Source organism: Grammomys surdaster, unplaced genomic scaffold (genome assembly GCF_004785775.1).
Source record: "Grammomys surdaster isolate TR1022 unplaced genomic scaffold, NIH_TR_1.0 62, whole genome shotgun sequence".
Classification (NCBI taxonomy): domain Eukaryota; kingdom Metazoa; phylum Chordata; class Mammalia; order Rodentia; family Muridae; genus Grammomys; species Grammomys surdaster.
In genome coordinates, this window is record NW_021604564.1 from 1,241,797 (window position 1) to 1,264,638 (window position 22,842).

The 22,842-nt window shown below is 49.3% G+C and overlaps 2 protein-coding genes across 2 annotated transcripts in view; one reads left to right on the top strand and one right to left on the bottom strand.

The window, feature by feature from the left end:
• Positions 1-1,959, bottom strand: part of Tubb4a (tubulin beta 4A class IVa) — a 7,118-nt gene extending 5,159 nt beyond the window's left edge. Inside the window, exons 1-3 of the mRNA XM_028762652.1 lie at positions 1,852-1,959; positions 732-840; positions 492-602 (exon numbers count right to left, since the gene is read on the bottom strand). Coding sequence (XP_028618485.1) covers positions 492-602; positions 732-840; positions 1,852-1,908 — 277 coding nt within the window. The 5' untranslated portion in view covers positions 1,909-1,959. The remainder of the gene's footprint in view (positions 1-491; positions 603-731; positions 841-1,851) is intronic.
• A 17,918-nt stretch (positions 1,960-19,877) lies between these two features.
• Positions 19,878-22,275, top strand: Tnfsf9 (TNF superfamily member 9). Its single transcript, XM_028764250.1, has 3 exons — positions 19,878-20,392; positions 20,756-20,792; positions 21,514-22,275. The coding sequence occupies exons 1-3, from the start codon at positions 19,967-19,969 to the stop codon at positions 21,975-21,977; spliced, it is 927 nt and encodes a 308-aa protein (XP_028620083.1). The 5' UTR covers positions 19,878-19,966; the 3' UTR covers positions 21,978-22,275.
• The last annotated feature ends 567 nt before the right edge of the window (positions 22,276-22,842 follow it).

Consider the following 22,842-nt stretch of genomic DNA (forward strand, 5'->3'; position numbering starts at 1 on the left):
CTCAGTGGGCAGAGTGCTCCTCTGGGGCTGGGCTCAGTGGGCAGAGTCCTCCTCTGCGGTTGGGGCTCAGTGGGCAAAGTGCTCCTCTGGGGCTGGCCTTCCTGGGTAGAGTGCTCTTCTGGCATGCACAAAGCCCTAGGCTCCACCCCAGCCCCACAGAAACCCATGGACCATCCTGGAACTGGGAAGGTAGGGGCAAGAAGATCAGGAACTCAGGGTTATCTTAAGTTACATAAATTAGTTTAAGGCTAACATCACCTAGAGAGAGTTGGAGGTTACCCTAGGCTAGAGATACCCCATCTAAACACAGAACTTCTTCTTTTAGGAAGCCCCTCAGTTGTGTCTGATGTCTCCCCAGGTTTCTCTTGGTGTGCTTAATCAAATCCTTGACTGTCCTGTCAAGTACGTTCTTTGGTGCTAGTTACAGATTATTCTTTAAGGACTTAGAACAAAACAAACATGTTGTGTGCCCACAGTGGACAGGGACTTACCAAACACAAAATTGTCTGGCCGGAAAATCTGGCCAAAAGGGCCAGACCGGACGGAGTCCATGGTGCCAGGTTCCAGGTCAACCAACACGGCTCTGGGAACATAATTTCCACCTGTAGGGATGGCAGATGGAGGGCAGGCGGGGTGAGTGCCAGGTCCAGCAGGCTCCAGGGCTCATTCTGTCCCTTCCTGACAGTGTCCCCCACTACCGCCCCCCCATGCCACCCCACTGGCTGCCCTACCTGTGGCCTCATTGTAGTAGACATTGATTCTCTCCAGCTGGAGGTCACTGTCCCCATGATAGGTCCCGGTGGGGTCGATGCCATGCTCATCACTGATGACTTCCCAGAACTAGAGGATGGGGGCGGGGCAAAGTGAATAGATTTTCCTTTTTGTTGTTATTGTTTTAAAACATTTAAAAAAACATTTTATGTATGTGTGCATTCACACTGTGTGCTTGTGTTGTCAAGCGGAGCCATAAGCCCCGGAGGAACCATGTTGCCGACCCTATTGTTTGTTTGATGATGGGAAGTGTTGAATAGCTTTTTGACTTATTGTCTTAAAATTGTATGTATGTATGTATGTATGTATGTATGTATGTATTTATGTGTATTACTTTTTAAGCAGTGTCTCCAAAAGCCCAGGCTAGCCTGAAATTCACTAGATAGCCTAGGATGATATTGAACTCTTGATCTTCCTGCCTCAACCCAGCCTAGTGGCTGGGATGACAGGTGTATACCACAACACCTAGGCAAGGCCTCAACCTATTGAGCTATAGCCCCCACCCCTTATTTTTTTGACACAGGGTTTCATGTAGCTCACGCTGGCCTCCAACTTACTGTGTATGGGAGGCTATTTTTGGGCTCCTCTCTCTACCCACCAAGTGTTAAGATGTCAGAGTGGGTCTCAGTGCTAGTCGGGAAGAGCTGAGAGGTGCTGTGTCTAGGATACTCTTAAAACCACTTCTCCAGTTGCTTACTGTCTGTCTGTGAGGTAACTGGGAACTCGGAGCCACAGCACAGCATGAGCCAGCAAGAAGGGAGAAGTTGGGGGTAGGGAGAGGCTTGGCCCCACCAGAGCCACTTGGTGCCAGTCTACCCCGGCAGCAGCCCTGGGAGGAGGGGCTGTGCCTCTTTGTGCTGGGCAACTGAGGGTGACAGTGGCCCAGCTGTAAGGCCAGTTGTGGCCAAGAGACACAAGGCCAGGCCCTGCCCCCATCATCAGCCTCTTTGTTCTCAGTCTGGCTCTGTCCTGGTTCCCCTCCTCCACCTGGGATGCAAAATTCTTGGGTGAGCCTTGGGAGAGCCAAGGACCCCTCTCTGAGTCCTTGTGCATCCCCACCCGCTACCCAGCCCGGCGCACCTTGGCTCCGATCTGGTTGCCGCATTGACCGGCTTGCAGGTGCACGATCTCCCGCATGGTGGTAGCGCTGCTGCTGGCGGCTGCTAGATGAGTGTCAACCGGCCGCTGTGGCTCTGGCTCTGGACGAGATGGCTGCGGAGCTCTGTCTCTGCGCCCCCGGGCGTCTCTATATTAGAGGAGCTGTACCGCGTCACCGCTGGGTCACCCGTGTGCTCCGCCTCCTGGGCCGGCCTAGGATGCTTGCAGTATAGGATGGAGGGACTGGAGTTATGGAGGAGGGTGGAGGGAGGAGCCTCCTGTCAAGCACTTTCTCTGAGACTTCAGGGTCCCGGTGTAACCCCCCCCCCCCCCGGCTCTAGTTTCCCCCTCAGTGCCGCCAGTCAGGCACCATCCTTCCTCTCCAACCGGGTTTCATAGAGACTGGATGGAAAGGCGCCGTGGAGTCTTGTAAACAGCATCCATTTCAACCCCAGCTCCTGCCTCAGTTTCTCTGTTTGCTTTTCCCTTCTTCATTTCTTAGAGACCTCCTGCTTCCTTAGAACCTTTGTTTAGGTGGATCTGAGGTCCAGGATCTCCAGAGTGGAGTTTGGTTTCAAGGTGGCAGGTGAGTGTGAGATACCACTGGTTCCTGGAAGTCTCTTCTGGAACTCTTCTACAGGTTTCCTTCTATGCCTTGAGGAGCACGGAAGGCTCTTGTTGGCTGGAACTTGGGTTTTTTGCAAGACACATCACCCCCCCCCCCCAGGGGGAGGGCTGGGAAACTAACAGAGGGCTCAGACTCATAACTGGACCCCACAAATAGCAGAGAGCTTTCCCTACGTCAACATATCTTTGCTTTGTTATTGATAATTACTTCTTTAATTACAGGATTTTCTATGTAGCTGTTGTTTCCCTGTTATCACTATATTGCTCAGGCTGGCCTTGAACTCATGACTTTCCTGCCTTCAACCTCTGGACTGCTGGGATTACAAGAGATCAACAACATACTGGCCTAAAAGTGACGTCTGAAACATGCGTGTATTTTCATGAGTTTGAGCATATGTGCAAGGTAGAGGGTTAGTCTTCACCATCTGTAATGTTCCAGTCATGGTCTTTCTTGTTGACTATGGACTGCCAGATTCTTTGGGCTCTTCTGCTCTTCCCCTGCATCCCCTGGGGTTATAGGTGCTCCTTGCTGTGCTCCTTGCTTTGAGAGATTTCCCCTCAGGACTGCATACTGAAACCCAAGCTGACATCCCACTCAATAAGTAGTCAAGGTTGACCTTAAACTCCTGATCCTTCTGCCTCCACCTCCAGCGTGTGCACCACCATGTCGTGGGTTTATAAAGAGTTGGACTTGGGACTCAGGGACTCATGCATGCCTGGAACGTGTTCTGCCCACAGAGCCCCAGCTCACAAACACCATGCCAGTTTTTCCTCACTGTAGACCCAATTGTGATATTGCCAGCTGGCCAAAGACTGAAGGTTTCCCTTCTTTCTCCCTCCCTCTCTCCTTCCCTCCCTTCTTCCATTCTTAGTCAGATTTTTTTCCAGATCCACCCCCCCCAACTTCAAGACTTCTTGTTTTGGTTTTGTTTATTTATTTTTATGTGTATGGGTGTTTTGCCTGCATGTCTGTCAGTGTACTGTACATACATGTAGTGCCAGCTAGAGAGGACATGGGTACCCTGGGACTGGAGTTACAGACACTTGTGGCTGCCTTGTGGGAGCCTGGGTCCTTTTGGCAGCCAGGGTTCTTAATCACTTAACCATCTCTAACCATTTCTCCAGTCAACCCCCAGATTTTTAAGTTAATTTGACCGGTGATGCCTCACCCCATCCCCTCTTTTCTCCCTCCCACTCCTATCATGCCCCTCCTTCCTCCCCATCCCTATCCAACATTCACAGCTGTTTGTCTTGCAGCCCACTGTCTGTGTGGTCATGGGTGGCCTTCGGATCCTGGTGTACATAAATGGGTATAACACTGTAGAAATTGGCTACCGACCTTCCAGAAGCCGTTAGAAACTAATAGCTTAGCAAGGAGAGATGTGGTTCGATAAGCCTCTCTCCAACCCTTGATTGATTGCTGATAGAGTCAGTCTTGTGCAGGTTGCAGAAGCCTCTGTGCGTTTATGACTGCAATGTCTGTGTTGTGCTTACCAAGAAGATGCCACTGTGGCCCTGCTAAACATCACCCCTCTTTCCTCATGTTCTCAGATCCTTAACTGGCAGGGAATTAACATCCTGGTTAGGGCTGAGCACTCCTCATTCTCAGCACCTTAAGCACTCATGGACTTCTGCATTCACCACTCCTCCCTGCAGAATCTTCTTTGCTCAAGATTAGAAGTAGCACTTGTCTATGAATGTAAACATAAACTTTTAGCAGTCAGTCAGCTTAGAAGAACAACAGTAGTAAGCCTCCTCCCCCTCCTCCTCCTCCTGCGAGCCTATGACCTCTCCAGCTGTGAGTTTTTAAAACGGCTTAGAATTAAATTCTCAAAACATGAAGTAGTAGAATGCCTGCCTAGAAACATCAGTGAGCGGTTTGAGGCGTGGTTAGGGGTGAAGCCCCACCTAGAATCCCTCTGAGAGGGAGCAGGGGCGTGGTCAGCATGAAGTCCCTGCCTAGAATGTGCCAGTTCCTTAATTCCATCTCCAGTACTACATAAAAAAGTAAGGATTATTTAACCTAAATCCAATGGCCACATCCTTTTCTAAGTGCTTTATGGGTATCTGCTTAGGTTTTAAGCAAACAGTGATTGGAGGTGCCGGCTCATGCCAATTTTGGAGATAGGAAATGGAGGTCCAAGGAGGGTGGAATGCCTCACTACAATGTGGAGACATTGTTGCTGCTGGAAATAGGCCATCAACCGGAACATCCCAAACCCAGGCTCTCATCGCTTGCAGAACTCCTGCTACTTTGTTGCTTGGTATTAGACAAAACAAAACAAGCTGGTGGCCAAATGTCTTGCCTTTCAAGAATACAGTGTTGCTAGGGTCCAACACCATCAGGTAACCAGCAGCCAGGGCATCTACCTGTGTATATCTGCCTCCACGTGCTGGATGTTGACTGCGTGAGTGCAGTTGACTCTGTTCCGGTCTGCTCTGGATCTGCCCTGTCTTTGTAAGGGTGGGGATCTGTGCTGTAAGGGGTGGCTGCAGCAGTGCTCTCTTCCCCACATCCAACTCAATCTCTCCCCAGAATTTTCTGTCAGTTCCTCATCCTGATCTTAGGCCATGACATAGCTAGGTCTTGTTTCTTTATGTTCTGGTGCTACCCAGTCTAGTGAGTGGCCCTGGCTTGGCTTGAGTCCTCTGCAGCTGTGGGGATCAGAGATGGAGGATTCTGGAAATGACTATTTTGTGTGGGTGTGGGTCAGGGATACTAAGTCCAATTCAAGCCCTGCGTGTCACTGTGGATTGTGTGGGTGTGTGCTTGCTTGTGTGTGGGTGTTAGCCAGGGCCACTCCATTTTTGTCAAATGGTGACAATCCCTGACATTTGGTTTTCCATCTCCAGTGACTTGTTGTTCTAGATCCTTGGCCTTCTCACCCTGAGCTGATTCAGACAGCTGGAAGGCAGCTCCAGCATGTACCAAGGGCTTTATAACTTCCCTGTTCAAGTTCTTCTTTAACAGATATGATTTTATTTTTTATTAATTAATTTATTTATGTACTTTACATCCTGACTGGAACTTTCCCTTTTTCCTCTCCTCCCAGACCCTCCCTTTCACCTCCCCTTCCTCAGAGGAGGGGAGACCTCCTATGGATATCAACCTGCCTTGACATATCAAATTGTAGTAGGACCAGGTGCATCTTCTTCTCTTGAGGCTAGACAAGGGCATCCAGTTAGGGGAAAGGGATCTGAAGGTAGGTAACAGAGTCAGACATCTCCTCCTGCTGTTAGAAGTCCCACATGAGGACCAAGCTGTACATCTGTACATATATATAGGGAGACTATGTCCATCCCATGCATGCTCTCTGGTTGGTGGTTCAGTCTCTGTGAGCCCCTATGTGCCAAGGTTAGTTGATTCTGTAGGTTTTCTTGTGGTGTCCTTGACCTCTACGGCTCTTTCAGTCCTCCAACATCTAAGGAGAAACAGGATTCTGCCATGTGGGCCTGGTCTCTCCCCAGAGTCCACACTGTACTGTTGTCTGTCCATCTATGGAGTTAATAACGCTAATGAATCTCTTAGCCAGAAAAGAACAACCCACCCTCCAACTCTGTTCTAGCTTTAAGTCTGCTGCTGCAAGAAAATACTCTGACAAAAAAAAAAAAAAAGAAGCAAAAAACAACTTATGGGAGAAAGTGGCTTATTTTGGCTTACAATTCCAGGTTATAGTTCAACTGCTGTGGAGAAGTCAAGATAGGAGCTGGTCATGTGAAATCCAGTCACGAGCAGAGAAATGAGTGCCTTCATGCTCATCTGGCAGCTTGCTCACCTTCAGCTTCATTTCTCCACTCTTCCACAGTCTGAGACCCCTAACTATGGAATGGTGCTGCCCACAGTGGGCTGGGTCTTCACATATCAGCTAATGTAATCAGGGAATCCCCAACAGACAAGCCCCCAGCTCAAGCTAAACAGACAATCCCTTATTTAGACTTTCTTCCCAGGTGAGTCTAGATTGTGTCATCAAATTGACAATGAGTGCTAACCTTTGAAGACCACCAACCAGAAAGAACACAGTGTTCTCTGTCTGAGCACAGGGGTGTTTGGAATAAAAGGATCCCCCAAGATGAGGGTGGAGTTGGTGCTGAGCTGTGTCTGTCTCCTCAGTTCCTTTCTGCAATTCCAGCTAGCCAAGTGCAAACCCAGCGATCCCACTGCATTTGCAATGGAAGGAGGTGGCTCTAGTGGGCACATGGCCAAAAGGTGGAGCCACATGTGGCCCACGGCTGAAGAGGGGCTGCCCGAATCACTAAAGATATGCACTTACTCACAGACCAGGGTAGACTAAGACTTCACAGATCTTCACACTGGTTGCTGAGCATAGCTGCAGGCATGGGAGGTGGGTTACATCTTCCAGGCCAATCTTCCTGGGCTCTCTGTAGGATAAAGAAGGCAAGAGTCACCCTGGGGGCCAAGGGGACCATAAGAGCTGGAACCCCTCAGCCTTTTGTGTCAGACAGCTTGTTCCTTCCTTCATATGGAAAAGGAGTACAGTTTTCAGCCAAACAAAGCAGAAGCCCTGGGTTTCATCCCTAACATTGAATACACTGAGTTGGTGCCACACACCTGTTATCCCAGCACTTGGGAGGTGGGGGAAGGATAACCAGTTTGAGGCCAGCCTGGACTAGACACTGTCCTTAAAGTAAAAAGTTTGCTGGTCATGGTGGCATAAGCCTTTAATTCCAGACCTTCAGAGACAGAGGCAGACACATCTCTGAGTTCAAGGCCATCCTGGTCTATTTGGGAGAGATTTCCAGGCTAGCCAAGGCTACATAGTGAGACCCTATCTCACTGTTCCCAAAAGGTTATGCATGTATGTTTCTGGATTGCTTTGATACATGCTTGGAATCATATGTGACATCAGCATATATGTTTGAGCATGAATCTATTTCCAACAGTGCGGTATTAGTCTGAAAGTTGTATGTGAGCAGGGGTGGGGCTTGTCACCTCCTGACATCAGCAAGCCATGTAGGGCAGGGGCTGATGTCAAAGAGCCCTCCCTTAGGGTGATCCATACTGTGCCCTTGGTGTCCCATTCCTTGCCAGCTTGCCTGCTCTCTCCTCTTCCCTCCCCTCCTCTTCTCTCTTTACTCCCTCCCTCCCTTCCTTCCATATATTCCTCACTGGCCTTGAACTGCTGATCTTTCTGTCTTCATGTCCTGTGTTCTGGAATGATAGAGGAGATACACTCAGTTTTATGCTATGCTGGGGAAGGGACTTTGAATTTTATACAAGCTAGACAAGCATTCTACCAACTGAGCCATGAGCCCAGCTCCTTGAGCCTTCTCAATGCACTTCTCACTGCACTGAGGTCTGGTAAAGCCAGGCAGTTCCATCTCAGCATCCCACTGCTCCTGACTCTCTTCCTTAGCCTTGAGAAGGGGACAGATGAAGATACTGTCCCAGCCTGGCCTCTGCTCCTCATAAAGGCCGTGTCTATGAATGGGACAAAACACCTGATAGAAGCTTCAGAGGGACGTATTTAGGCTCACAGTTCAAAGGTCTATAGCCCATCATGGTTCTCTCCTTTTAAAAAATATTTATTTATTTTATGTATATGAATACTCTATGTACACCTACATGCCAGAAGAGGGCACCATATCACATTACAGATGGTTGTGAGCCACCAAGTGGTTGCTGGGAATTGTACTCAGGACCTTTGGAAGAACAGCCAGTGCTCTTAACCACTGAGCCATCTCTCCAGCTCTCCCATGTTTTTCTCCTTACTCAGTCCTGGACCACATATGCCTAGTTGGGCTTTTCAGTAATGTAGCCAGATAGAGAGGGCATCAACAGGCCAAAAAACAAAAACAAACACAAAACAAAAAAGTAATCCCAGCCAGTTGTGGTGTCAGGTACCTTTGATCCCAGCATTTGGGAGTTTGAGGCAAGCCTAGTCTACAAAGCCAGTTCCAGAGTAGTCAGGGCTACATAGTGAGATCCTGTCTCAAAACAACCAATGGGGGTAGAGAGATGGCTCAGCAGTTAAAAGCACTTGTTCTAGCACAGAACTGGGGTTCAGTTTGCCTCACCCACAAGATGGCTCAAAGCTGTTTGTAACTCCAGTTCCAAGGGAGCTGTTGCCCAATTCTGGCCTCCATGGGTCCTGCACACAGTGAGGCACAGACATATAGGCAGGTAAAACAGCCAGATAATAAATTAAAAATGACAACTCAAAAAAGAATGAAAAAGCGAAACCATTACATCCAGGCTCAGTTTGGTGAGCCGATGAGTTTATTAGGGTTTAATAAATAGTTTTTAATAAAAGCTAGGGTCACTATTTCTGTGATGAAATACAATGATCAAAGCAAGTTGGGGAGGAAAAGGTTTATTTATGCTTCCACATCACTGTTCATCATCTAAGGGAGTCAGGACAAAAATCTAAATAGGGGAGGAACCTGGAGGCGGAGCTGATGCAGAGGCCGTGGAGGGGTGCTGCTTACTGGCTTGCTCCTCATGGCTTGCTCAGCGTGCTTCCTTATAGAACCACGACTACCAGCCCAGGGATGGCACTCACAATGGGCTGGGCCCTCCCTCATCAATCACTAATTTAAAAAATGCTATGCTCAGTCAGACCAGGTGGCGTATGCCTTTAATCCCAGTGTTTGAAGGCAGACGCAGGCAGATCTCTGAGTATAAGGCCAACCTGGTCTACAGAGAGAGTCCAGGACAGCCAGGGCTACACGGAGAAACCCTGTCTCCTGCCCATCCCCACCCCCCAACAAAAAAAAAAAAAAGAAAAAAAGAAAAAGAAAAGAAAATACCCTTGAGGTTTGCCTGCAGTTGTATCTTATGGAGGCATTTTAAACAGTGAGGCCCTCCTCCCCTCTGATGACTCTACCTCGGGTCAAGTGGACACACTTGGGTAAGGGGTTGCCTAAGGCAGTGTGGGTGACTCAGAAAGCATTAAGTCCATCAGACTGGCCTGTGGGCAGGCCTGTAAGGGATTTTCTTGATTTCTGATTGATGTGGGAGGGTCCAGCCCATGTGAACAGTGACATCTCCCTGGCAGAAGGTCCTGGGCTGCATAAGAAGGCAGGCTGAGGGCTGGAGAGATGGCTCACCGATTAAGAGCACTCAATGACGGCTTTTTCAGAGGATCTGCAGTTCAATTCCCAGCAACCACATGGTGGCTCACAACCATCTGTAATGGGATCTGATGCCCCCTTCTGGTATGTCTGAGGAGAGTAACAGAGTACTTACATTCATTAAATAAATTAAAAAAAAAAAAAAGGGCAGGCTGAGCATACAAGAGGGAGTGGGTGTGTTTTACTTCCTCTATGGTCTTTGCCTCAGTTTCTGCTTCTAGGTTATTTCCAGTTCATCCCTGGATGGTGGGCCATGAGCTTTCCTCCTCAAGTTGACTTTTGGTCAGACAGGGCAGTTCAGATATGCCCTACACACTCTTCCGACAAAAAGATACACACCTGTGCATGCTTAGTGTGGTGGGCTAGAAGCCACACCTATGCAGAACGCTTTTCTCCCTCCCCCCACCCCGTTGACACAAACACACATTGGTTGCATTCCTCAGGGATGGATAGGCACACAGTCCAAGTGCACACACTGGGGCAGGCAGCCTCCCTGTTCCCATCATCCCTCAGGGAGTGGGGTCAAGGATGGGCCATATACAGGTATGGTCGTCTTCTGACCTGGAAGTGGGGCTAAGGAAATGGCTCAGTGGCTAAGAGCGCTTACTGCTCTTGCAGAGGCTCAGAGTTCTGTCCCCAGCACCCAATCCCTGCTCATAATCACTCTAGCTCCAGGGGGTCTGACCTCCCTCAACACTTGTAGCATCCACTCACAGACAACACATACAGATTAGTAAAAGCAAACTAATTTTTAAAAAAGATTTTATTTATTTATGTTACGTATACACTGCTCTTCATGTACACCAGAAGAGGGCATCAGATCCCGCTACAGATGGTTGTGAGCCACCATGTGGTCGCTGGGGATTTGAACTCAGGACCTCTGGAAGAGCAGTCAGTGCTCTTCACCCCTGGGCCATCTCTCCAGCCCGCAAACTAAATTTTAAAGAGACTAAGGGTGGGCGTGTCCAGCAGCTGGAATGAGTTTGTAAGGCACAGAAGGAGGAGGAGGCACAGAAGACTGCCCTGATGTTGGCCAGACCCCAGGTGGACAAAGGCCAGTGGGAAACTGGCTTTCTCACCTAGGTTGTTAAAGTCGGGCGTTACCACACAGCGATACTGGAAGAAAGGCAAGTGGAATGGGGGAATGGTGGGGATGTGGGAAGGACCAGGGCCAGCTCTGGGAGGCTGATTGATAGAGGTGAAGCCTACGGGGTAGGGCCTGAGTGGGGCCCTTGGAGATTGGCAGGGAAGTGGGCGGGGCAAGAGTACTGAACCATCTGGGAAGCTAAAAGAGCAGGATGTAGGAGATTGGGAGAATGATGTCAAAAGTGGGAATCCACAACCTCAAGGAAGCTGAGGACTGGGGCAGGGTGTAGAGAGAATGACAGAGTAGCTGGGAGGGACTGAGAAAGTGGTCAGGGAAGGCCAGAGGGGATGACAGAGGAAAGTGAGCGGAACCTGTAGAGATTGATAGAGAAGTTGGAGGAACCAGAGAAGTGAGGGGAACCTGGGAAGCACACAGTTGAGAAGCAAGGATGCAGGGCTAGAGGAAGTGAAGGAGCCATTGAGAGAGACTGCAATTGAAGGTTTAGAGAGAGTGACAACTGGGAAGTGGGCAGGGCTTAAAGGGAACGATAGAGCAGGTGGGAGGAACTAACAAGGGAGCTTGGGGCTGAAGGGTAGTAGAGGTAGAATGGTAGGGAAGTGGAAAGGGTCAAGGGAATGGGCAGGTCCCGGAAGATTGACAACTGGGAAGTGGGCGGAGCCTAAGGAGAATAGCGGAGAAGTGTCTGGACTTGGAAACCAGAATCTCAAGTGGCACCCGTGGGCTCTGGCCGCTTTCGTGTTGCTGATGTTGGCCCTGTAGGAACGTTAGTGACCTGCCTCCCCTATAACATCCTCACTGATCGTATCCCGCGGTCATACAGGCTTCTCTGGGGCGGGTCCTAGGGCTGGCGGTCCAGCCGGCTTCCAGGTTCTGATGTCAAGCTCTTCCAAGGCTGGCAAGGATGCTGGGCAGACCCTCCCACCTGCATCCCGTGCAGCCTGGGACGAAGATGCTGTCCACAAGAGGGCGCCTGTGTCCCGTTCTCGGATCCAAGGCTGAGTAAGAGGGAGTTCTGTCCACAGATCTGGCGCCTGGATGTCTTACTGGAGTATTGTTTTTGTTGTTGTTTGTTTGCTTTTTTTTTTTTTAAATTTATTTTGTCTTGTGTTCATAAGTGTTTTGTTTTGTGTTCATAGGTTTGTTTTGCGTGCATGCATGTCTGTGTGAAGTGTCAGAAGCCTTGGAACTGGAGTTACAGACAGGTGTGAGCTGCCATGTGACTGCTGGGAATTGAACTAGGTTCTTCTGCAAGAGCAGGCAGTGCTCTTAACCGCTGAGCCACCAGGCCTTCATTGTTATTTTTTAAAAGATAGAATCTCTCACTGGTCTGAGGAGTCCAGCTATTTGTCTAGAATGGTTTGCCAGTGAGTTCTAGGAATCCTCCTGTGTCTACCTTTCCAGAGCTAGGATTACAAGCATTTGACAACATGTCTTTTTTTTTAAAAAACAAAACAAAACAACAAGAAGAAGAAGCCAGGGGTGCTGGGGATCAAACTCAGGTCCTCATGCTTATGGAACAAGTATCACTGGCTGAACTATATATGCCTGGCATATAAAAAAAGTTTTTAAATTTTACTTGTATTTATGTGTATATGTGTGTCTCAGGGTAAATGCAGGTGAGTGCAGTGCCTATTGTGGCCAGAAGAGGCATCACATCCCCTTGGATCTGGAATTACAGGAGGTTGTGATCCACCAAGTGAGGGTTGGAGACTTAACCCTGGTTCTCTGAAAGAGTAGAGTGGGAATACTCTTGTCTCATCCTTTTCTTACCTCTTTTCTTTCCCTTTCTCCTCTCTTTCTGTCCTCATGAGACAGGGTCTATCTCTGTAGCCAAGGTTAGCCAGAAACTATATGTAGTTAGGCTGGCCTCAAACTTGGGGCAATGTCCTACTTTAGCATCCCAAATGCCCAGTTGACATATATGAACCACCACACCTTGGCTGTTCAGTGTGTTTGTCAATAATCTCAATCTCTCTTTCTCTCTCTCTCTCTCTCTCTCTCTCTCTCTCTCTCTCTCTCTCTGTCTCTCTCTGTCTCTCTGTGTGTGTGCGTGTGTGTGGCTGTGGTGTATTTGTGGTTGCTGAAAGTGTCTGTTCTATGTCCTGGCTGTAGGTGTTATTTGTGTTTCTGTCTAACTGTGACTGTCCAATGGTTACTTCCCCTGGCAGCATTGGGGAGTCCCTTACAGATGATAATCAGGCTGGGATTCCCTTTCTACTCAGCTTGGCTAATTTCCTATCACTGAGCTAGCTCTTACCTCCCTGAGGGGTCCCCAGCCTGCCCAGCTACCCCCTCCATCTTTCTCAGGGAAGCATCTATTGTTGATGTTAATTTTTTCCTTCTTCCAGACAGCTATGGTCACCTTTTCTGTCTTACTGGGTTCCTAGTTGACTAGGTTGTTCATGGCTAAAAGGAAGGAGGAGGAGGAAGATAGGAGGGAGAAAGGAAGAGGAGGAAGAGGAAGAAAAGGAGGAAGAAGAGGAGGAGGAGGGGGAAGAAGAGGAGGAGGGAGGGGAACCCAAACAAAACTTTGTACACATGGAAATGAGGCTAGAGCCATAGCACAGTCCACAGTGTGGGCGAACTTCCGGAAGCAGTGAGCTAACTGTCTTTGCTGTCGTGTGACTGGTGATCTCATCAACATTAATCTGACCATTTCCCTTTTGAAGACTGAAGAGATCATTTCTGTTCTCTGCACTTTTTGCTGCTTATGGGCTTTGTTTTTGTTGTTGGTCAAGGGGTCTCATGTAGACCAGGCTGGCTTTCAACTAGACTTGTAACTGAGGCTGATCTTGAATTCCTGATCCTTCTAACTCTGTCTCCAGAGTTCTGGGTCTGTGTAGTTCCCTTCAAACATCCTCACATGTCATCCCAGAGATAGGATTTGTGTGTTGGATTTCAGTGCTTCAAAGTCTATCCAAATGTAGTCACTGACACGTGCTCGGCTGGCTCTCTAGGCTGCCAGTGGCAAGAATGGCTGAACTTACTGAGTGCCTGCTGCATGTCCAGCAGCATTCTGGTTCCCTTACTGTGGACACCTTGCTTTTTGAGATAGTATTGTTTTAATTTCATTTCACAGATGGGAAAAATGAAGCACCAAGAGGTAAAGGAATTTGCTCAGGAGGTGGGGCTGGGATTTGAACCTATGCTGTGTAGCTTCCATGTTCCCATGATGGGAGAGTCAGGGAAGTTGACTTTAAGCCTGGCTGCTGGTGATTGCATGTAAGCTCAGAACACTGGTGTCAGGCTGCCTGGGCTTATAGCAATACCCTGACTCAGATACGACAACAGAAAGCAGTTGACACTCATTTGGGTGTGTTGGTGGCCAGTACCTGTCATCTTAGCGTTTAGAACACTGAGGCAGGAGGTGGGCATGAACCTAGGACTTGGAGGCCAGCCTGGGCAACTTAGGCAGATTCTACATCAGAAAAAAAAGTTAACACTAAGTTGCTTATGGTAGTGCACATATAACATCCCAGCATAGGGGCTGAGACATGGAGATTGTTAGTCTCAGCATAAAGCCCCGCCTAGAATCCCCCGGTGAGGGGCTGAGAGTGTGGTTAAGGATGGAGTCCCGCCTAGAATCCCCCGGTGAGGGGCTGAGAGTGTGGTCAGGGGTAGATCTCCTGCTTAGAATCTCCCAGTGAAGGCCTGGGGCATGGTCAGGGAGGCGACCATGCCCAGAATTCCCTATTGAGGAGTTAGGGGAGTAGTCAGGGTGCAGTCTCACCTAGAATCTCCCAGTGAAGGACTGGGGGCGTGACCATGGGGTGGAGCCCCACCTAGAGACCTCCAATGAGGGGTGAGAGGTGTGATTCAGGGATGGAGCTTTTGCCTACTGTGTATGAGCTCATTTTGGATGACACTGGATTAACAGTGAAATAGAATGAAATCCTGCCTTAGAAACCTTGGGATAGGAAACCTTTGCTTTTCTCCTTAGAAAATACACAGTCATACGTCCTGGGTACATGCCTGTTCAGTGGACCTGAGGGGTGGGAGAGGAGTATCTAGGCCAACACTGTAGGGTAGGTCCCTCTAACTGCTTTCCTCCCTTGAGTTCTTCCAGGCTGTGAGGACAGCTAGGGTTCACAGTCACTTCAGGAAGACAACTGAGCAGACTTGTGACTACACCACAGGGGGGGCCTTTGGAGGGGGGTTGGGGGGGCAGCTCAGCATCTTGGACAGAGCTTCCTGCTGTGGTCCCAAGCACAGCGCTTCAGCATTGTCAGCCAGGCTGCAGCTGGTTTCCCCACAGACTAGGGAATGTTGTCTGCTTTCCTGGAAAGGGAGGTCCAGAGCTCTGTGAAGCCACACAGCTCAGAACATCCCTGGAACACCTTGGTCAATTTGCTTCCTATTTTACAGTGAATCTCTGGATCTACATGGCATATGGGTTGATGTCCCCCTATGTGGAAAGCAGGGAGTTATTTTCACTTAAGTTCCTAGTGGCCCAAGTATGTCATTCCAGCACTTGGGAGGTGGAGGTAGGAGGAACAGGAACAAATTCAAGGCCATCCTTTGTTAAGAAGTGAGCTGCCCAGACTGGGTTACATGCAACCCAGTCTGAAAAACTATTTAGGAAGAGGAAGGGGAGCGATGAGAGTGAAAGCAGGACAAGAGAAGATCATGGGTGTACAGGCGGAGGGGCAGTTCATGGTTGGGAATGCTCATTGCTGAGGACCTGGGTTCAGTTCCTAGTGCCCACATGGCATCTCACAGTTGCCTGTAACTCCACTTCTGGCCTCTCAGAAGGCATGTACATGGAACACAGACACACATATGCACACACAAAAAAGGACCTGAGAGATGGTTCAGTGGCTGAGAGCATTTGCTGCTACTGCAGAGGACCTGGGTTCTGTTCCTTGCACCCACAAGGGATCTCACAGCTATCCTTAGTTTCAGTTCCAGGGGATCTGACCTGGGTACTGGGCCTGCATGCTGGTGTATTTACATACATGCAGGCAAAACACTCATACACTTAAAACATATAAATAAAAAAACATAGGCATAGAAACCATCAAATTAAAAAGGTAAGAAGGTAATGGGGTGAATATGATCAAAATGAATTATATACATGAATGAAAATGTCCTAAAAGGACTCATTTTTACATATAGCTAATATATAGCTAGTATGTATTCATAAAATAAGAAAAGCAACTCAAATATTACAGTTCTCCCTTGCTACAAACATATTCTATGCTCAGCACTGCACACAGTGGTTCTGGGACGGAACCCAGGTGAATACTTGCCTCTGGGCCTGACCCTCAGACACTGCCATTGGATGTAGTACCTGAGTGTAATGTATTCAAGCTTAAAGACACCACAGCACATCCAGCATTGCAAGACCCATGCTGTTTACCACAGCAGGTGTGGAGCTGCACCTGCTTCACCTACAGTCCTGCAGAATCAGCATCAGGTTTGAGCTCTTCTTCAAATACCTTCGTCTTTCCCTATTATCCACTCTTACACCCACCCACTCATTCATCCACCTGTCTATTCATCCATACAACCATCCATTCATCCATCTGTCCATCCATCCATCCATTTGCCTGTCCATCTATCTATCCATCATCCATCCATCTGTCCATCCATCCATTTGCCTGTCCATCTATCTATCCATCATCCATCCATCTATCCATCCTTCCACCTGTCCATTCATCCATTTACTCATTCATTAATCCATCCACCCACCTACCCATCCACTTATCTATCCATCTGTCTGTCCATCCATCCATCTGCCTGTCCACCTAACCACCCACTCACTGACCCATCTATCCATCTGTCCAACCATCTATCAATCTGTCCATCCATCTACCCACCCACCCATCCATCTATCCACTCATTCACCCACATACTCACCCATCCCCGATTCTTTCCTTTTTCTCACCCTTCTTTCATTCCTTCTTCCTATAAATATCATGGAGATACTTTTTGCTCCATATACTGTGGGTGCTTGGGAATACAGTGGATAGAAACACTGCCATACATCAGCAGGGGTGGGAGGCAGTGATAAGTAAGGAAGGCAGTTAATAAACAGGCACTCAAGGTAGAGAGGGCCAGCATAACATTCCTGTGGTACCAGGAGTGGTAAAGTACACTTGTCATCCTACACAGTCTCTTGGGAGGCTGAGGAAGGAAGGTCAGGACAACATGGCAAGTCTGTTATTGAAAACAAAAACAAAGAGCTCATTGGGGTGGTGTACCATAGACCTTTGAGGGTGGGGTTCTGTCATCTGCATTATTGTAGATCTAGATGCTTTCCTTCCAGTTCTTGTCACTGCCAGCTTAGGCAATACTTGGCTGTGGGTTGTGGTTTTAATTTTAAACAGAGTGGCTCAAAGTCTGAGAGCTAGCTGCTGCTGCTGCTGCTGCCGCTGCTTAGAAGGTGCTGAGATGCTAAATCTTTCCTCATAACAGTCCGGGGCAGGGGGTGGACTGTGTTTGTGGGGGGTGGGGTGGAGTAGACTTGTGTTCCATCCCCAGCATCTTATACACCAGGCATGGTGGCATGGACCTGTCAACTTAGCAGATGGAGGCAGGTGAATTATGTAGTGAAGTTTATTTTTCACTTCATAGGGAGTGTCAGGCCAGCCTTGGCTACATGAGATCTTGTTAAAAAACAAATTAATATTGAAATTTCTCTTTCTGTGTGTGTGTGTGCATGTGTCTATGTGTGTGTCTGTCTCACTATTTAGCCCTGGCTGGTCCATTCTCATTATGTAGTTCAGGCTGGCCTTGAATTCACCAAGACCCATCTGCTTCTACCTCCTGAGTGCAATGCATACCACCTGCATCCAGTTTTGTTTTGTTTTTGAGATAGTGTCTCTTCATGTAGGCCAGGCTGGTTTTGAACCTCCAACCTTCAAGCTTGAGCTTCCTGAAGGCTGGGCTCACAGGTGCACACCATGCATGGCTTGTTCTAAATGGTATGAACTCTCTCTTTGTGTGTGTGTGTGTGTGTGTGTGTGTGTGTGTGTGTGCGCGCGTGTTTTCTGTCCAGGAACTCCACCAATTTTCCCTCTTCCCAGGATAATAAAGGGACCTTCAGGCTCTGCGGGAGAGAAAGATGACTGAGTCAGGATTCTAATTCCTCGGTGACGTGGATAATGAGCCTCTGGGGTGGAAGTCTTCAAACTGCAGTTTTGAAGAAGTTATAGCTAGACAGAAAGAGAGAGAGAGAGAGAGACAGAGAGAGAGAGAGAGAGAGAGAGTCTTCATCTGTCTACTTACTACAATGACAACTGGGATACAATGAGGATGAGACAACTTGTTCACTGTGTAGCAGAGGCAGGAAGGGGGAAAATATTCCAGTCACTGAGGGGTCCCTGTGTGAGAGTCATGGAGGTGTTGGCCGATTCTGAGCAGTGTGTGTCCAGCAGAGAGAGGTGGACCATTGTCTGTGTGAGGGCCAGAGTCTCCACAGCTGAATCACTGCTGGTGCCCTGCAGCTGCTGCTTGGGTGGACCCTCCAATTTCTAGATCACCCAAGTGTCTTTTTGTATCTTGTTCATGTCTCAGCCCTCCAAGCTGGGTTTTCTGTAATTCCCCAGGGTAGCTGATGTGGGGTCAAATAGAAGGAAGAGGTGGCTGGTGTCTCCAGAGAGGGCTCGATACACTTCTCCCATGCTGGGCTAGGGAGCTCAGTAGTTTCCATGTCCAGTCTGAAAAAAAGCACATGAGGCCTGGGCTGCATCTTGGTTGTTAGAATCGTGGCCTAGCATGCTCGAGCCTGTGAGGCTTTGTGCTCCTTCCCCAACACGGAAGAAACTGGATTTCAGGGTGTATGCCTGTGCCTGTATCCCAGTACTCAAGAGGATCAGAAGTTGAAAGTCATCCTAGGCTGTCTTAGCGAGTTTGAGGGCCACAAGTTGAAGACCAGTCCCTATGTCAAAGCAAACAACTCCCCATTTCATAGCTTGTTGTTTCCTGCTGAGATAAATGGTCCGGCTCTGTTGGGTTGTGGTCTCTGTTGGGTTGGGCATGTCAGTACTTATTATTTTTAAATTGCATTTACTGATGGTATGCATGTAGTTGTCAAAGGTATTGCAGGACAATTTTGTGGGTGTCAGTTCTTTCTTTCCACCATGTGGGTCCTAGGGACTGAACTCAAGTCACCGGGCTTGGTGATTATACTATTACCCGCTGAGCCATCTCAACAGATCTAACCGGATCAGGACATTGAGTAGTCTGTCCCCAGGGTTTGCCCAGAGCCAGTCGTCTCTCGTTTCCTCTTTTGGGGGCCTTCTCTGATGGCCCTGCCTCCCCTTCACCTCCACCTCAGGCAAGAACAGTGAAAGAATGGGAAATTGAAAATGTGTCTGTGGCCTAGGGGGGTTTCTGTATCTGGACTCTCCAGCCTTCTGTTTCTGGAGTCCAAAGAAGCTACTAACAGGAAGCCCCAAGAAGTAGGTGGGGACAAACCAGGAAAGGCCCAGGGTAGAAATGGGGTCATGGGGAGGAGAGGCTGGGTGGGTGGGTGGGTGGGTGCTCCGCAGAGCTCTTCGATTCTGCTAGGGGGTGGGGAGTTTTGGAGTCCTCGGCAAAAGCCCTGTATTCAGGCGAACACTGAGGGCGTCCCAGGGATGGGGAGCTAGGGGTTGGAAGAAAAAGGGAGCAGGAGAGACATGGAAAGAGACAGAGATTTGAGAGCCAGAGACAGAAAAACAGAAATGAAAAATGGCGGTGGAGAAATAACCTATCAGTTGGGTCACAGAGAAAGAAGGGAGACAGAGCTGTGGACTCAGGAGAGGCCAGGGAAGGAATGGATCCTGACATCACATGGTCCCCATCATATAAACAACTCTTTAATGTGTCAGTGTTAAACCAAACCAACCCAACCCAACCCAACCCAACCCAACCCAACCCAACCCAACCCAACCCAACCCAATCCAACCCAACCCAACCCTAACCCTAACCCAACACAACCCAACCCAACCACCAAGCAAACAAAATACCAAAAAATGGAAGAAGAACGGGTGGGCACAGGGCCTGGATGCTGGGGAAGGACTGGACAGGAAGAGGAGGAGGAGGAGGAAGAGGAGGAGGAAGAGGAGGAGGAAGAGGTGGAAGAGGAGGAGGACGAGGAGGACGAGGAGGAGGAGGAGGAGGAGGAGGAGGAGGAGGAGGAGGGGAGAAAGTTCCGGGAGTCGCGGGGCGGAGCGCGAAGCCCGGAACCCCGCGGCTGCCCTCTCTCCCCTCCCCGGAAAAGGCGCCTCTGTAGCCTATAAAGCGCGGGCACAGGCGGGAGACGTGCACTGCCCAACCGTGGCAATGGACCAGCACACAATTGATGTGGAGAATACCAGGGATGCCGGACATCCAGCAGTTACTGCGCGCCCCTCGGATGCGGCGCTCCTCAGAGATACGGGGCTCCCCGCGGACGCTGCGCTCCTCTCAGATACTGTGCGCCACACAAACGCTGCGCTCCCCACGGATGCTGTGTGCCCTGCAGTTAATGTTCGGGATCGAGAGACCGCGTGGACGCCTGCCCTGCACTTCTGTTCCCGCCATCCGAGGCTCTCTGGCCTAGGCGCCTTGGTATTGCTGCTTCTGGTCGCCTGTGTCCCTATGTTCACCCGCACCCAGTCTCGGCCGGCGCTCACAATCACCACCTCGCCCGACCTGGGCATCCCAGAGAATATTGCAGACCAGGTCACCCCTGTTCCCCACATTGGCTGCCTCAACACTACACAACAGGTGAGGCTCATCCCACTCCTAGGGGACCCTTATCTTCTGGAAGCATTTCTGCACCAACGTGGAGAGAACAGCACCCCCCTCCCCCGCCACGCCCCGCCCAGCTCTGTTCCTGCTACTCCGCTTGAAGGACCCTCTCTCCATCTCGCACTCAGAGGAAACCCCTTTGTGCCTTAACCCCTTGAATGTTCCTATGAAGACCTGGGTGAGGATTCCCGAGGGTGCACCGCATTTCCCTTCAGTCCCTCTTAGGTCTCCGGGGCTCTCCTCCATCTAAAGTTGGACACCTCAATGTGCTGGTCGGTATGAGTTCCTATCTGCTTCTTTAGGATGTAAGGTAGCATCTCTTTTATTCTTTCTTCCCAGGGCTCTCCTGTGTTCGCCAAGCTACTAGCTAAAAACCGTGAGTGTCTCTGATTTATTCCCAGCGGGTCCTGGTTGAACAAGGGGGCCTGTACCACCTTCTAATCTATCTAGTCTATCTCCCTCACCTCCTCAGCCTTTCTCACTTGCTGTCACAGCACCAGCTGTCATCCTTGAGACCCCTTCTAGGTGTTCAGAGAACTGAGAATTCTCACCCCCAGCCTGGCTCTGGGAGATTTATTTTTCTCTTTCCCTTCCTCTCTCCCTCCCATGTAGCCCAAGCTTCCCCCAAATTCATTATGTTGCCGAGGTTGGCCCCCCTGCTGCCAACACCTCCAACCGACCTTTGGGCTTCAGGCACCCTATTGAGCCCCAGCCCTGGTCCCTCTCTGCCAAGTTGTCAAGTTATTTGCCCTCAGAGATTCCTCCCTTCCTGCACCCTCCACATCCCACCTCTCTCCCGGTTTTGCTCATCCCTCTCTTCCTCCTCTGATTCCTCTCTCTTTTCTCCTCTCACCCCTCCTCCCCTTTGTGGCTCCTTTACTCATCTCCTTCCTGGAGCTCATATCCACTCTTAACACTCTAGTCCCTCTGTCCCTTTACCTCTCATTCCACAACCACCTTCTTAAAGTATATCCCTCCCTTCTAGGTGGCCTTCCTCCTCCTTTTCTTCAGTTTTGTCTCCTCTCTTCCCTCCCCATTCCCATGGCCCCACCTCCCCATACCCCACAACCCTCAGTAACTCAGCATTCTTTTTCTAGAAGCATTGCTGAGTAATATGACTCTGAACTGGCACAGCCAAGACGGAGCCGGGAGCTCATACCTGTCTCAAGGTCTGAGGTATGAGGAGGACAAAAAGGAGTTGGTGGTGGACAATCCTGGGCTCTACTATGTATTCTTGGAACTGAAGCTCAATCCAACATCCACAAACACAGGCCACAAGGTGCAGGGCTGGGTCTCTCTGGTTTTGCAAGCAAAGCCTCAGGTAGATGACCTTGACAACTTGACCCTGACAGTGGAACTGTTCCCTTGCTCCATGGAGAACAAACTAGTGGACCGTTCCTGGAATCATCTGTTGCTTCTGCAGGCTGGCCACCGCCTCAGTGTGAGTCTGAGAGCCTATCTGCACGGAGCCCAGGACGCGTATAGAGACTGGGGGCTGTCTTATCCCGACACCACCAGCTTTGGACTCTTTCTTGTGAAACCTGACACCCCACGGGAATGAATTCTTACTCATGTGGTAGTGCACGTGGATGCTCTCAGCTACCTTTCTTGTGACCCCTGGTTGCTAAGTCCTCAAGCTGCTATATCTCATGGGGCCTAAGCAGGGGTCTTCTCCTCCAGGGCTTTCCTCTTGTCTTTAACTGGACTCAGTATTTATTGTGAGCATAGCTCAGACAAGACTTTATATAATTCATTGGATAGCATTAGCAAACTGCTGGGCAGCTGCTAGAAAGAAAAGATTCCCAATTCAAATTTATATTTATATTAATATGTGAAAAATAAATGTGTTCGTAAATAAGTCTTTTATTATTTTCCTTGTTTAACCTTAAATTTTCGTGTCTATGGGTATGGTAATCATTCGTGAATATGTCTTTGTATACATGTGTGTGCATATGTATAGAGGACAGAGTTTGATTCAGTGTCTTCTTCAGTCATTCTCCATCTTGTTTTTTGAGACAAGTTCTCTCACTGAACCTGGAATTCTTTGTTTTTGCAAGGCTGTCTGGCCACTGGGCCCCAAGAATCCTCTTATATCCATCCCCCAGGGGAGTGCCTACAGGCAAGTCCTTAAAATAATTGGCTCAAGTGGCTCTGTACCACTATCCTTTCTTTTTTGAGACAAGAATCTTATGTACCCCAGGTTGACCTGGACGTCCACATGTAGCCTAGGTTAGCCTCAAACTCAGGCCAGCATCCTGACACCTGTGCGCTCAGTTGACAGGGTGGCAGATGTAGTGTAAGATAGAACCGTGTCTTTCAGGCCTGTGAGGCTCGTGCTTTACCACAGAGTGCTCTGTTCCTGGGAATCCAGCTAGGAAAAAGCAAAAAACAAAAACAAAACAACCCCCTCCCCCAACCATCCAGTG